We start from the raw sequence: 16,002 nt of genomic DNA on the forward strand, positions 1-16,002 counted from the left end.
TTAAAAAATTCGTCTCACGATTTCTCATATAACTGTGTAATTAGTTTTTTGTTTTTATCTATGTTTAATACTCCATTTAGATGTTCAAAGATTTGATGTGATGTTTTTGAGTGAAAATTTTTGGGAACTAAACAGCTCCTTAGAGCAGTATAATAGCAGACTATAAGCATATTTTAAGGTGATAAGAGAAAAGAGCAATGTGTTACAGATTTATAGTCAGCTATAGTACGGACACCAAGATATATATGTGTATGATAGGTAGAGCCAGATATTAATTATATAATATATGACTATAGTATAAATTGATTATTAAGTTGACTATAGATAATTTATAGCTAATAGTTAACTATACTATTGAACTTGCTGTTATGCACACCACCAGAATCTAGTGAGACAATCCGGTAATTAATTTGTGAGGCTTTCTGTTTCTTTCGTTTGGGACCATGGTCCACCTCTGCCATGGGAGCTCAAGTCTGATTGATAGTCTTAACTCTCAACGGCCATCGCTAACACTTCTTTCCAGGTGATACTGCCAGCCCTATCTGGCCGCTTTTGTTAATGCTATACGAATGAATGAATAAAACAAATACTCTCACTGCAAAATTTCATTTCACGGATCCATATGCTAATATATCACTTAAATGTTCCATCCAAATAAACGATAAACGATAGAGATTGATTAAATGTGTGAAGGTGAAACAAATTATTCTCAGTGAAGATCCAAGTGCATTTTTATGATTTGGGTGTGTACATCAAGTTTTATTCTCATAAAACTTAGCTCCTCTCTCGTCATATATTTTATGCTAAATTACCATTTTTGTCTATATGACATGTCAATATGTCATGCAATAAGATTAAACCCCGCTACGACTAGCTTTATAAGCCAAAATTTAAATTTTCAACCTTATATTTAAACTAGATCTTGAAGTTTTTTCATCTCAGTTTATTTTGTAGTTTTGGATTTTAGATAAAAGTTCTTATTCATAAATTATTTTTTATTTGTAAATATGTTATTTGGCGTTTCCCCTTAAAAACCAAATAATCACCCCTTGATTTTTCAAACATAAATTTGGGGTATATTTTGGGTTTTTTCATGGTAGTTTATTTTTTCATACTCAAATTTTAGATCGTTAAAAACATTGAACACATATAAAAATTTTTATTCACATATTATTTTGTATTTGTGAATACATTGTTTGGCTTTTCCTTGTAATAAACCAAACAATTACCTCCTATATCTCGAGTAGAGGCCATCAGTCCAAAACTACACTCTTCATCCCAAAATAAAGTTGTTGTTTCTCTACTTAACTTTTATTTCAACCAATGATAACCATTTTTCATTTAGTTTTCTCACTTACATTCTCTTATCAATCAACCAAAACTTTTATTTAATTATTCTCACATACTTTCTCAATTCGTATGCACTGCTCTGAAAATGGTTAGACAAAGGGAGTAGTACTTAGCAATGTTTGAGATAATTAAGATTATAGATTTGTTCTAAAAAAACTAAGATTATAGATTCAAAGAATTGACTTTTTTTACAAGTTTTAAGGGTATAATCGAATAAATTAAACTGGAGTATTGGACTTATTTTGGGACGGAGATAATATAAATATTTTTTGTACAAATTAGATGATAAACTTTTATATAGAAATTTTTATGCAGGGGAAAATGCTATTTACATGAGCTTGAGAACATGTAAAAAAATCAAAAATACATTATTGTATTAAAATATAACTATTCGTACTGATGTTTATTTCTTAACTCTCTTGTATGAACAATTTTATTATGGTTGAGAACGTACTTATAAATACCAAATTTTGAAGTTTGAAATTTGATACACCTAATTATTTTGTATTTTTCGATATTAATTAATACATGGGGGTGCTTTCTGCAGAACTCTTCATTACACATACCTCCTGTCCCGCTGCGTTTGCGTGTATAGTTGTAGACACACTGGCCACTTGTTATGGTGGTGCAGAACACGCCATACTGCCCGGAGTCGGCGGAGTGTACAGCAACGTCAACCCCGCATCAGCCTGGGACAACAGAATCAGATACCGAGATACGGTGTTCCATCCATCCCAGATTCTAAGGTCAACTGAGGCAAGGCATTCGTTATCTTGATTTCTTTGGGGACAGGTATGCTTCATGAATCCTGCTCCGAACCAGGTCTAACCACTTCATCCAAAGTATCCAACCATGCTGATTTGCGAGCAATCTTCTCCTCGTCATGCTGCATGTGCCGCCGGGTCGTGTGCCGGACCGCCGGTAGGCCACGCGACGGAAGGAGTGACGGCCCACAGCACGCGGGGCCCAACCGACCGGCCATGTCACACGATAAAAAAAAAAACTTGGGAGGGTTGCAATGTTGCGTTATTCGAGTGAATGTTCGCGTGCCTTTCGATATGGATCGGCCGTGCCGTGCGCCCGGTGCCACCTCCGCCTGGCGTAGTAATCTGCTTTTCCGGGGACCGTGGCAACCCCGGAAGTGATGCAATGCAAGCCTCCGCCCGGTGGGTGGCACGTCGAAACCTGCGCCCGTTCGTTGCAAGCGACCGACCGGCCGCGCGTGTGCAGGAACACGGGTTTGTGCCGCGTTGTGATTTGTGAAGTACAGTGAGCTTGGGGTGCACCGTGATTTTCTGGCCCAGCGGTTCGGCTGTGTCGATGTCAGGCCTGTTCTGCTGCTACATACGGGGTACTTCTAAGGCCCGTTAGTGCTGCATCAAAGTGTGTTTGGACCGTTATCCCTGATGGCTTCAGGCCCATCATTCCTTGTTTAGTTTTAGCCCCTCGCAGCCCACTGAAATCTGAGTTAGTTTACGATCACTCCTGAATATTCTTCGACAGAGAGGGCACACAGAACAAACAAAAGGATACGAGTATATGACAGGGGAAATAGGGATCGTCAGTTCGTCACCGTGTCATCTCACTATCCATGAGCTTCCATTTTGGGGCTATTTACCAGCAAGTTGATTGGTAGAGCCTTACAAGGCGGTAACAACGACGGGGTGATTGACGCCTGATGATAGAGCTATGTCTGATTATAATTATACAAGGTTCTTCTCTTCGATATACGTCTGATAGTGACTAACGAAGTAATGATGTGGGCGAACCAACTGCGGTTTATGGTTTCATGTTCCATAGCTTTCCCCCTCTCAGTTTGTTCTCTAGAAATCTTGCTTATTCGCCCTCTTCCATCAGCCCCCCAAAAAAAAAAGGAACGAAAAGGAAGGAAAGTAAGGAAGGCGAAATTTTGCCTATGCTGGGTTATTTTGCTTCATAAAGGATAGGAGATAAAAAATATATCTGATTTTTAATATTAAATAGTGTAAATGAGAAAACTAGCTACTATAAAAATGAAAAAGCTATTTCACAGAGATGAGATGAGAGCAGGTATAATAACAGACTATAAGTCAGCTATAAACCTATTCTAATGATACAAGAGAGAAGAGCAACCAGCTACATATTTGTAGCCAACTGCAGTATGAACTCTAAAACGCAATATGTGTAAGACACGCAAGACTAGGTATTAATAGTGTAGCATATATTTAGTAGATAACTATTGTATAAATTGGTTATTAGATTGACTATAGATGATTTGGAGCTATACTATTGAATAGCTCTGATGAGCTTTTACGTAAAATTTATGTAAAAAAATACACCGCTTAACATTTTAGAAAGATCGGGTGCAAAAACCAGGGAATAATCTAGAGAAAAAACGAACCCACGTTCCTAGTACACGATATTAGTTTTGGATGTGAAAAGAAACCTCAAACCTGTTGCTGCGATCCTGATCGTGCTCGAAATGAGCATATTTTTTATACTTATGCTTGCAAATCAAAATTCAAATTTAATTTAAATTTACTGTTTTGTATTATAGTTTATTTTTTCGCTAATATATATATATATATATAATTTTATATATCAACTATTTTTTTAATCATCTACCAGCCAAATGACGAGGCTATGTACATTACCCTGAAACGAACCGCTGCGAATCTGTGATCGCGACCGCAGCGTGCGTGTGTTGATGGCTCTACTGATCGCTACGCGTCTTCGACGCGGATGATGATGCCTCGCCTTTCCGGCTGAAAGAGGCTGTCGGGGTTCGAACAAAACAGGCGCGCGCCCCATCTGGGCAAATACCGCGGCTTCTCGCCGTGCCCCTGTGCCGCCTGCTTTGTCCATTTGGCTTCCTTCGCCGCGACTGCAAGCTTCTCGCCGAATTCTTTTTCTTCTCCCCGCGCTGGACGCGTACAACTTTAGCCGTCCATGCCAGCTTATCCGCCACGTGTGTGCACGACACGCCATAATACTGCTACTCAGGATCAGTTTATACAGATGTGTATGATGTGTGTCATACGGTATTAAATTCGCTTGGCCAAAGGCACATGCCAAGTTGCTGGGAGCAGACGTGCACTTGCCATCGGCTTGTCCCGTAGCAGCGTGTGATCAGCACGTTCACATCGCTTGGGTTGTTTTTTCGGTTCGCCATGTTTCCATCTCCAGCTGTGTCGGCGTCTTTTTTGATTGAGAGCCCGATCCGGATCGCCGGGATCGGCCTCGATCTGCATGAGAAAAAAGTACCGGGTTCGGTTTTGGGCACATTCGAATTTTCGCATGAGAGAATAGGTAGGCAAAAATGAGATTTGCTCGGTCCCCATTTTGTACGCTCCGAGCTTTGACCTGGAATGATATTTACAAGGCAGGGGGCCTTTGCATCAACGCATGGTTATTCTCCGGATATATACAACATACGCTTGGTGCCAGCTTTGAACAGAATATGGTATAACTGATGCCGATAGATTAGCAAAGTTTGATTCCTAGAGAGAAGGATGACACCTGTCTCAAATTCTACCTCGGTTTCATTAAACAACTTGGGTGTGCTACATAGAAGAGTACACATTATTTTGTATATGGTGTGTACATTTGTCGATATTACAATAGTCAGTGCATTGGATAATAACCCAATTATACATACTATCACCGATTATGGAACACGGATATTACTATAAAAAATCTTATGGCACCGCAAGAATACCAAAGCGTTAATTAAGTGCCACTGTAACGTCGACGTATATCAAAGTAAGGGCTCCTTCGAAACACGGTATTTATAAAACAAAATAATTGCAAAAACATTCAGGATTTAAAAAACAAAGTAAATGTAAAACATAGAATTAAGAAACACAGAAAATATACTAGAATGACCGTTTAATTGAACTACATGAAACAAAAATTTAAGAATAGATAAAAGGAGCCTAGCATAACTTTATATGAATCACACAAAAATCATTAGATCCGATTTACCTAAATAGTTTGTGGAGGCCAGGTGTCTAAACTGGGCTAGGCCCCAGTTGGTTTCTCGTGGCCAAATCTAACTAGTCTTGACTGATAGACCAAAGAAAAAACCCTTTGAAATTTTTTGAGTTGTCTCTCAACTCTTTTCTTTGCCTCATGAACATTAAGATTTTAGGTCAAAATCTACAAAATTTACGCATCAAAGTATTCAAATTATTTCTTTATATCTACTAGTTAAACCGAGTTCTCTGTTATTTCTCTGCGCTCAACTGACTTCCAACGAAACAAACAAATAAACGATGGATTAAAAATCTCCCGTGAGACTAATGAGAGCCTTTTTTTTTTCCATAATACTTTAAATTTTATGTTCCATTTCAATGCACCGACGTGTTATAATTCTGACGGCACAGGCTGAGTTGGAATATTGGAAACACTGATAAATTCCAAAAAGAAAAGAAAAAAAAAGCGCAACTGCCCCGCTTAATAAAGTGGTCAGTTCCTTAAACCCACCATATTTTACCAAAACGCCCACCCTGCTGACCCTTTTGTTCATCGAACCCACCCCTCCCCTCCCGGATTCAAACCGTCGACGCCGTCGCCGCGTGACTCTCCTCCGCGGCGGCCTGAGCGCCTGACCATCGCCGCCCTCACTCGCCGCGTCGCCGGAAAATTGCATTAGCGCCGGTCGCCACTGCCCCCCTCGAGAAGGCCCCCAGAGCTAGCTGCTCGAGGGTACTGTCTCCCCCGCTCGGCGGCGGCGATCTCGCGGCGGTCCTCGAGGTGGCGAGACCTGGCGCGACGAGATGCCGCGATCCCGGCAGTGATGCGCGGATCGGAGCATGGGTGTGAACCCGCCAGGCTGTAGCTGTAGGCGGCGGGCGAGGAGCGAGAGTCGCGGCCATGGCGATTTACATCGCTCGGGAGGCTACCAAGGTGTCGATTCGTTGGCACATGTTGGGTTTGGTCCGTTTGGATATCATAGCTGCCGTTTGTGATTTTTTTGAAAATCCGCGTTTGCGCAGCTATGGAGGAAGGTGAGTGCGGAGACGTCGGTGGAATTGCAGCTCCTGTTCGAGAAGTGGCGCTTGCTCCTTGCCGGATTGGTGTTTCAGGTGAACTTCAGTTTATTTCCGTTGGTTCTGTCCTCCGTGTGCATAATTGCCATATTTGTGGTTGTAATTCATGAATACTATATTCTGCGTGTTTGAAAATTTTTGATATTGCACGTGGTTGAGACCTTTACATTTTTTGGTCGTTCAATTATCTAAAATTTTATAGTTATTTCTGCGTCCTACACTCTGCTAATTTTAGAGCTGGATTTGGGGACTGGTACGAATCCTATTTCAACACTGTCTACAGGATGTAGCTGTATCACCTAATCGTGGTATATCTGCTCGAGACCTTGAGTAAGGGTGGCTTACTGAACATTTGCATGAAAACTATCTGTCCATACCTTTTATGGGAATATCAATTTGTTGTTAGTCACGAGGGGAGTATCGCAGATGGAAATAACATTTAATCGATTATATGATATGTCCTCAAACAGACAAAATTCAGAGTTTGATGAGACTACTGCAAATCCATGTATAGTACTCGCTCCATCCAGAAATACAAAGGCATCTAAAGTTTGAACTTGTCTAAGAATATAAGAGCATCTCTAAGATAATGCTAATACTTTACTTCTCAAAACCTTGTATTGGTTTCATCCAGAAAAACATTGGACATAACAAAAATACACACTCCTCCAATAGAAGCCCCAAACTGAATAACTTGTATTGGGAACACATATTTTTTCCTCAAATTTAGGATACGAGAGAGCTGATTTTAGACATGTGTAAATATTGGGAAGAGACTTGAGAACCTATTGGAGATATTTTTCTAGCCTAATTCTTTTTTTGGTTGGGCCGACCAACAAGTCGGCCAAGATGAATTAAGATTAGAGAAAGAATGTACAAATTCTAGCCTAATTCTCAAAATTAAGTTTCAGGGATCAATTTTAGACACCTTTTGGATATGCTGTAAGGACATCTCTGTCTAATTCATCAAATCAACCAATCACAACCATCTCTCATTTGATTTTCGCACCTACCTCATTATGTCAACCTTATTTTTACCATACAACCCATATTCTTATAACAGAGGGAGCAGTACAAGAGTCGGGAATCTATTTTTCAAATCTCAGTTGATCTGGAGTCAAGGCCGAAAGCAATATACAATGACGATTGTCGTATTGTGGGGTGAAATTTTTGCCTCACGTCATCCCCAATATTTCCACTGCTTACTTGCTTAGGCACTTTGAGACAAGTAGCTTGTTGGTCCGTCTTGTGAACATGCCAGATAAATTACCTCTTATGTTTGCCTAGATTTTTCAAGTATTCATTTTCTGTTTTGAATTCTTTTGACAAAGTCAGTGCACTTACTAGTTAGTACTCAATTCATCCCATAATATAAAGGATTACACCATCTTTTGGAGAAAGCTAAGGTTTGACAGAAAAGACTAGTATACCCTTATTAAATGAGAGCTGGTTGGGGGGGGGGGTAAAGGTGTGAAGAAATTTGAATTAGAATTGATTGATGGGACAACTAATATCTCAAAATTCCTTATGTTTTCGGACAAGCTGGAAGGGGCAAAATCCCTTACATTATGGGATTGGGATGGAGGGAGTACATAAACTACGATGTTTCTTCTCTTGAGTCTCCTTGAAACTGTTATTGGTGTCATTCTGGGAATGAATTGGACATCGATGGAGTAATCTTCAGATACATTACATATTCACTTGTGCTGTAGCAGGTAAAATCTATTACGAAATATAATAATTAAATATAATAAGTTGGCATCAAGAATGGATAGCAGAACTTGCACTATTTGGACTTGAGAACTGTAGGAGATGAATTCATTTGAACCTAGGTGCAGCCTATCCTCTTGACACGTAAATATATCGTGCACACATGTATTTTGAGCTAGCTGGTTCTATTTAAGGGTACTGTTTGGTGTGTAGCGTGTATCATGCCCTAGCAATCTGCCTATACTGCTGTAATCTCTCATATGACCTTTTCCTCCATGTTTTTGGTTCCATATTGTCATCAACTTCCTTTGATATGTAAGAATTTTAGAGTGTAGTTCTGTATTGAACGGGGAAAGAATGAAACTAACTGCTAGGAGAGCATGAGATAATTTCCCATACAGCTTGATAGGTTGCAATTCAAAATGTTGGTTACCTGCTGATATAAATTATTTTTCCTAGTATTTTTCTCCAGGTTCTCTTTTGGGAGTGTGAAAAAAATCATAATATCCGGCTTTCATTGTTCATCGTCTTCACAAAATTTACTTCTTACACAATATTATCATTGCATTAATGGATGATTTTTGAAAAATTCATGCAATGATTTTACTTATAATTAGTACATTCATGGACTGGCTGCTCGAGGAGTACATTACTTGCATCGGCCTGGGCCACTGCTCCAGGACTTGGGATTCATGGCCCTTCCGGTATGTGGCCTGGTTATGTAATTTATTTCATATCCATCAAAGAACTCTGGCATTGATTTGTTCCTGCCACTGGTGGCAACTTCTCTCTGTTTTTAGGAACTTGGACAAGACAAAGGTTACCTTAGCGAGAGTGTGTTCACGTTCATCTTCATTTCCTTCCTGTTGGTAGGTGACTATTTCTATTAATTGTATATGATCATTCATTGCAGAATTTATGCATATTTCGTAATTTTGCTAGAATTAATAATATTGAGAATTATCCAACACAATTTGAAAAGAATATCATTGAGAAAAATATGAGAAGTGTTGGTTATCCAGATTGATTTATAACAATATGAACGGTGGTTATCCAGATTGATTTATAACAATATGAGTGGTGGCTATCCAGATTGATTTATGAAACCAAAAAATTAGTTAGATGATTTAGCTTAGTGAGATTTTGTACAATACTGACTATGGGTTGGTCAATTGTGCTCTGACAAATTATTGGTGTCTCCAGTATGTAGTATGTACTACTGTACAGAAGTTTGATCCTTTTAGCAATTTCTTTATCTCTACAATCTATAAGGATAAAAATGGTTTTCGAAGCTATTTGTTGTACAATTAAGATGTTAAAATGGTGAAATGCACTTCTTTTGTGGTGTATTGTACTAGAGGCATTTAGGTGATTTGCTCCTCTCCGCATCTACTGAATTTGATTTCTTATGCTACTTCCGTCTGATGCTTGATCATACAAACATGTAATGGACTGACAGTGTTTATGCTTTTGCAGTGGAGTTTTCACCCTTTTATTTATCATAGCAAACGTTTCTACACTGTTCTACTCTGGCGCAGGGTGCTGGCCTTTTTAGTTGTAAGTGTGTCTGTCCCATGTCTTAGTTATAATCATGATCTAAAAATGATGTTCTCCTTTGTTTCCTTCAGGCTTCACAATTTTTGCGGATTATTACTTTCTATTCCACTCAGCTCCCAGGTCCAAATTATCACTGTCGTGAGGTAACCTTAATTTCTCGTCATAGCTAAATCATCCAAGTGAACTATATACTGTTATAAGTCTTTAGTGCACATGGAGGCATACTGAAGCCATTTATCTTAATTCATTTTTGTAGGGCTCAAAACTGGCCACTCTTCCACCGCCCCATAATGCACTTGAAGTGCTTCTGATCAACTGTAAGCCTTTCATTTGTTGTGTTGACTGTTTTTACCTTATGGGTGGAAAACCATTTTAATTTTTTATTTATCCTTTGCAGTTCCTCGCGGAGTGCTTTTTGGTTGTGGTGATCTAATTTTTTCATCTCACATGATCTTTACTCTTGTTTTCGTGCGCACATACCATAAGTATGGATCAAAGAGGTATTAAAATGTAGTGTGTGTTTGCTTGCGTTTCTCTTTCTCTGGGGGTTTGTGCTTGCAATGTGTATCTAAATTTGGTCTCTGTTGCATGCTAACTCACCACTCTGTCCACATGTTCTAATCTCATTGGTGATTCTTGTTTTTCTAGGTTGATTAAGCTCCTTGCTTGGCTGATGGCTATAATTCAGAGTATTCTTATAATTGCTTCTCGCAAGCATTACAGTGTGGATGTTATTGTTGCTTGGTAGGATAAAATTTCATTTATGTAATATGATTTCTTGCGGTGGCATCGAACTTTGATACCCTATTTATCTTCAGGTATACTGTCAATTTGGTCGTATTCTTTGTTGACAATAAGCTACCAGGTATCCTTTTATCCACCTTTTATATGCAGAATTGTCCACGTGGTTCATTCTGTAACAATCTTTACTGCCAATTCTGCAGAAATGCCAGATCGCACAAACGGATTATCTTTGCTTCCAGTTACAACGAAAGATAAAGATGGCAGAACGAAGGAAGAGATCCATAAACTGGAGAAGGATAGCAAGATGGAGGAGTTCCATAAATTGTTAAACGGAAACACTGTCGATTCTACTGATCGGGTATTATAGATTATTTATCAGCTTTTGTCTTCTTTTTAATTTTCAAATTAACTTCAAATTTTGGGAGCTTTTGTCGCTCAACAATCACAACATTTTCGTCTAACAATGATATATTTATATTTTATTTGTAGTTCAGTTGCAACATAACCACAAGTCCTTTACTATCTAGCAACTTATATGACCATTTTGATATTTTTACATAACGTATCTATTGCCGGTTATACCAGCGGCAACGTGTGCAGATGAACGGAAAACATGGTGAGGACATCAACCACACACTCTCTGATGCCACTCCCAATGGCACATGATCTGCTGCTTTTCATCAGGCGGCTTGTCTAGTTGTCTTTCACATTGACGGGGGAATCTGCTAGGAGACAAAAGAATGCCTGGTTGCCTCTGTGTGATGAATGGCTTCTCAGGTGCTTGCCCCTTGCATTTTGTCTGTCCGCCATGGCAATATGTTCAAAGATGAATGAGACAAAGCCAGGCGCTCAACCAGTGCTAGGGACTGCAAAGGAATCAGAGTCTGAAGTCTCCCAGTGGCTTTTCTCAGGCTGCCATTACAGTTTTGCACCTTGTATGATTGTATCGAATCTCTAGTTCTCTTTTCTCACTTTTAGATTATGGGGTTGACCCTCTCAGGTTCATTTGGGAAAAATGCTTCTCGCTCTGTATATATATTGCCACAGTGATGAGCTTTAGCTTAATCTTGGCATGGATATATTCATATATGATATATCTATCGCCGACTGGTCATTGTATATGGGATGTGTCATGTGTTGCCCGGGCCGTTCGAGCCAGTGGCGCGGGTTGGCAGGCACCTTTGAATGTTCATGGGGGAGTAGAGCGAGTCGTGTGGCGAAAGGCCACGGGCCTCACGAGGGACGAGTTGCCTCACGGGCAAGGCGACCTAAAAGCAAAAGCGCTCTGATGCGTGGTGCGACCGACCCCGCGATGCGTGCGACGACGGCATAAATAAGCGCACGCAAACGTGGCGTTCCGTGCACGATGGGGCACGCGACGCGCGCTCATCGATGGCCTCGCTGTTCGCAGCAGCGCCTGCACGCCCGCGTCACTCCATGTGCAGCGGTTCAGGCTTCAGAGGCTCATCGCCCGAGTGCGCCGAATGACACGCACGTCATGTATTGTAGAGCAAGATGTGGCTGATCAGCTGGTTGAGATTGTTTCGGTTGGAATAGCAAAATTCAGCAGTTTCACAAAATGATTCGTAGGATTTCTTTTTAGCAGTTTCACAAAATTCAGTATCGGTTGGAAATAGCAATTATTTTTTCTACGTTTACAGCCTTCTCCGTTCAGTTTGATTGCTCATTCCTGAATGTTGCTCGACTGGCTGATTACGTCCTCATCCCAGAATTCCTGCGACTTGCATGTTACTCTGTGCACCCCAAAGAACGTCCTGCGGTCACTCCAACACAAATCTTGGTCATTTAAACAAGCAAAATCTTCGGCCCACCCAAAAATCTTCGAGCTGATTTCTGCTGGGCTCACTCTCACAGTGTATTTCTTTTTGGAGAAACCAAATCCGTTAAGTAGCTCTTGTAAACATGACGCAGTTCGTATTCCACAATCCACAGGAATTACTGTGCTGCCCACAATATTCATTTGAATTTCTGTATTCCAAGAAAACTTGATAGTCCACCTATATATCTGAATTGCAATAAAAATGTAAAAAAGGAAAAACATTAAAATGCACATAACAGAACTTGTTGCAACCATGCTAATGTTAACGAAGCATGGAATCTTTCTTTTCTCTGCTTTCAATTCAACCACCGATGATCCGATGATCAATCACAATTCACATTTGCTCACCATGATCAAATCTTCATACTATGACCTGCCCTTCTTTCCTGGATGTTACCATAAACTTTCTACGAAATTAACATCAACCTTCCTGTTATCCAACGCCCCCTTCAAATTTTCGGTACAGCTCAGCATCCTTTTTGATTTCCTGATGCTGGCCAGTATTTCTAACAATGGCTTTCAAGATTTTATTACGGAAATCTTTTCGAAAGCTCAGCCAGGGACATTGAAGTGAAAGAGCCAAGATATAACAAAAGCAAACACCATGCAAGCAAGAAGGAAGTTGAGAAACCGGTGGCCTTGCCAAAATCTGCGGGGTTCACTGGAAGGCGCTTGTGAAGCTGCAGTGTTGCTTGATTCATTCCACTGCTCAATGAACTCGGCATCACCAAGACCTACCACATTGCATGCAGTTGAGCCACAGATCTCGCAGATCCTAAAACAAGGAACATGGAGCATTTTAATTTTCTAAATTTCAATTGCAAAAGCACAAAATGAGGTTATGATTATGTAGTTATGTTACAAATCATAAGGATGAATTGATAGCCTATCCTTTTATGCCCCTACAATACAAAGAGAGTACAAACATTATGAATGCTAATAATTGATACATTTCTTTTGAACCACTATCAGAGCACAATATGGAGTTGAAGGGCACAAGTCCAGTTATATCTTAACACGGATCAATGAAGATATCAATTTTGGGATAGGTGGCATGGATATTATGCTTGTAGTTTGGTCAGAATGATGAAACATTCTCTGCATATCTTATTCCGACTCTAGACCCTCGCCTAAATTGAGGTGATAAAACCCAAGTTTACAATCTACCATGCATAAGAATAGGTTCCCACTTTCAATATTATATTCCCTTCAATGGCTGGAGATGTAATCATCTTCCTTGTCTAAAAAAAATCCCTTCAACAGTAACACAAAGACTGGTTTCAACCTTAATTCAGAGCTCTGACCTAGCATTTACGAAAAGTTGTCCACAATATTAGACTGGTTCCAACCTTAATTCAGAGATCTGACCTAGCATTTACCAAAAGCCATCCATAATTTTTTTTTGATAAAACATAAAATTGCACAATAAAAGAAATAGTAGAAACAGTGTCACTAAAACAGTTCAAAATATGTATTGGGAGAAACCCACACATCCGGATGCTATCTATTATTTTTCTCTTCAAAATCTTGTATTTTTTTTAAAAAAAAACTCCTATCATTTCAGTTGCTTACAGATGATGCCTTCATGCAAATTTATTTTCATGCATGTTGGTTCTGCATGGCACATCCACATCAAATGATTTGAAGAGCAAGGATAGGATAAGAACCATTCTATTGCTGTATCTTAATATATTATCAATATGTATTATAACTGTGAATTTTGACAGTCTCATTCCTTGGTGTTCATTGTCAAGTAAAAGTAGCCCATTATCTCTTAATGCAAAGACCGGCATTTAACTGTTATTGGCCATAATGTCCATGTTGAAGTATATAAGTACTATCATTCTTTTAGGAAGGTGGCACCCTAGCCTTGCCTCTAGAGTCTAGACCACCACAACAAAGAAAATGTCAACAGATCAAACAGAACATTTGTCAGCGCTTCCACTTTTGTGGATCAAGATAGTTATACACAAGAATCTGCAAGAGAAAAGTAGATTGAAAGGAATCCAACTTTATCCTCCATCTGAAATGTTCTACACCATGTTGGGATTCCTAAGCTTTCCCTAGAGCCTACTGGTTAAATCATACTCCACTTTGCCCTTACCTCTCACATCACATTCTATCCTTCATAGAACTACCTAAATAAAGTAAAAAAAAAAAGAACAAGGAACATTTCGTACTAAAGATAATCCATCCACTTCCACAAAGTCTCGCAGCTTACAATTACAGAGAACTCCCAACACAAACACATAGTAATAAAAAACTATTCGTATGTTTGTGCATGATATTAACAGATAAGAAGATTTTTTTCGTTCGAAATTTAACAGACAATGGTATTCACCAGAAGTTAACCGCAGAATTAGCAGCAGCTGAGCTTACCTGTTTCCCCTGATCTTGAACCAAGTCTCAGCGCACTGCTTGTGCGCGCAGGAGAGATCATCCTTGCAGGAGCAGCCGAGAGACATGCCGGAGCCGGACTCGGCGGCGGCGCTCTCGAGCCCGAGGTGGCAGATGCGGCAATTCCTCTCGACTGTGTCCGGGCTGCCCTTGGTGATCTCGGCCAGCCCGGCCTCAAGGTCCACGTCGTCCAGAGAGCACTCCGACACGCACGACTTCCTGCCGGCCCCCTCCGCGTCCCCGGCGCCGGAGCGGACGGACGCGCACGTCGAGATGAAGTCCTCCAGGGCGGCGGAGTCCTGACGCGAGTGCGAGCGCCATGAGTGCTCCTCCGCGTCGGAGAAGCGCTGGCTCCCCTTATCCTCATCCGAGCTCTCCTCCGCAAGCCCCGTCCCGCCGCCGCCGCCGCCAACGTGGCGGGCCGGCTCCGCGCTAGGATCCGCCGCGGCGGCGATCACCACCGCCTGCTCACCGTTGTTCACCATTACTCTCGCCAAACAAACCTACCAAAAAAAACAATTCAATAGAAGGAAAAGAATCAAACGAAATTGCTTCCATACCAAATCCGGACCAGAGTAAATAAAGGAGCAAGCAAACAAGAATCACCGAAAGGGAGCACTAAATACCACTCTTGCAGTTGCAGGTGCCTCCAAAGCAGCGCCCAAGAACCCAGAGCTGACGATGCCACCACGCAAGCAATGCGGCCGATCACGGGAGCTGCTAGGCTCTAAACTCCAAAAAACGAATTGAAATATACTCCTACCGACGAGAGATGAGGCATTAGGTGCCCAAAACTACAAAAGATTCGATTTTTAAGCTGATTCTTGATCCACACTGGCGCAGCGAGAGGTTGCGTAAGTGGGAAAAATCGATAGAAAGAATAAGAAAGTAGGCGAAAGATAGATTGGCAAAAGGAAAAGACTTTGCGGAGTTGGCATGATTGTCGGGGACGAAGGGGAAGAGAAGAGGAGAAGAAATGGGAATTTTGTTTTAGAAATAATATTATTTTAATAGAAAATTCAAGATTAGAGGTATATGTAGAAAATCACAATTTTAACATCCTGTCGAACGGATGTTCGATTTGAGCTCTGTCGAACTGCTGCTGTTCGAGAGGAGACCCTATCAAACACCCACAGTTCGACAGGGCCCACCACCTAGCGTTGAGGGGGCTGTCGAACTACCAAAGATTGACAGGCCCCCTATCGAACTGCCAAACGTTGACAGGGGGCCTATCGAACTGCCAAAGGTTGACAGGCCCCCTACTGCTTCAGTCGAGCGATGTGTTGTTCGACAAGCACCTGTGGAGGGCCTGTTGAACTACCATAATTCGATAGGGGCCTATCGAACTATGGCAGTTCGACAGACCCCTAAAAT

General features: G+C 40.8%; 2 protein-coding genes across 3 annotated transcripts; one reads left to right on the forward strand and one right to left on the reverse strand.

Annotated features, from left to right (window-relative positions):
• Positions 1 to 5,823: 5,823 nt before the first annotated feature.
• LOC102711927 (phosphatidylinositol:ceramide inositolphosphotransferase) lies at positions 5,824 to 11,505 on the forward strand. The gene is made up of 12 exons (XM_006644954.2): positions 5,824 to 6,237; positions 6,327 to 6,416; positions 8,708 to 8,794; positions 8,891 to 8,959; positions 9,567 to 9,647; positions 9,719 to 9,790; positions 9,904 to 9,964; positions 10,045 to 10,147; positions 10,296 to 10,391; positions 10,466 to 10,512; positions 10,592 to 10,749; positions 10,977 to 11,505. Exons 1-12 carry the CDS (start codon positions 6,205 to 6,207, stop codon positions 11,055 to 11,057), a joined length of 978 nt encoding a protein of 325 aa, XP_006645017.1. The 5' UTR covers positions 5,824 to 6,204; the 3' UTR covers positions 11,058 to 11,505.
• A 477-nt stretch (positions 11,506 to 11,982) lies between these two features.
• On the reverse strand, positions 11,983 to 15,568 carry LOC102715912. 2 transcript variants are annotated; one of them, XM_040525841.1, is made up of 3 exons: positions 15,255 to 15,568; positions 14,611 to 15,131; positions 11,983 to 13,006 (listed from the first exon to the last, which is right to left on the reverse strand). In XM_040525841.1, the coding sequence occupies exons 2-3, from the start codon at positions 15,111 to 15,113 to the stop codon at positions 12,784 to 12,786; spliced, it is 726 nt and encodes a 241-aa protein (XP_040381775.1). In that variant the 5' UTR covers positions 15,114 to 15,131; positions 15,255 to 15,568; the 3' UTR covers positions 11,983 to 12,783. The 2 variants fall into 2 exon arrangements, with proteins under 2 accessions (XP_040381775.1, XP_015694193.2); XM_015838707.2 differs by lacking the exon at positions 15,255 to 15,568 and having other exon boundaries at positions 14,611 to 15,219.
• Between the last annotated feature and the right edge of the window lie 434 nt (positions 15,569 to 16,002).

The sequence above is a fragment of the Oryza brachyantha genome, chromosome 1, assembly GCF_000231095.2.
Source record: "Oryza brachyantha chromosome 1, ObraRS2, whole genome shotgun sequence".
NCBI classification, from domain to species: Eukaryota; Viridiplantae; Streptophyta; class Magnoliopsida; order Poales; family Poaceae; genus Oryza; species Oryza brachyantha.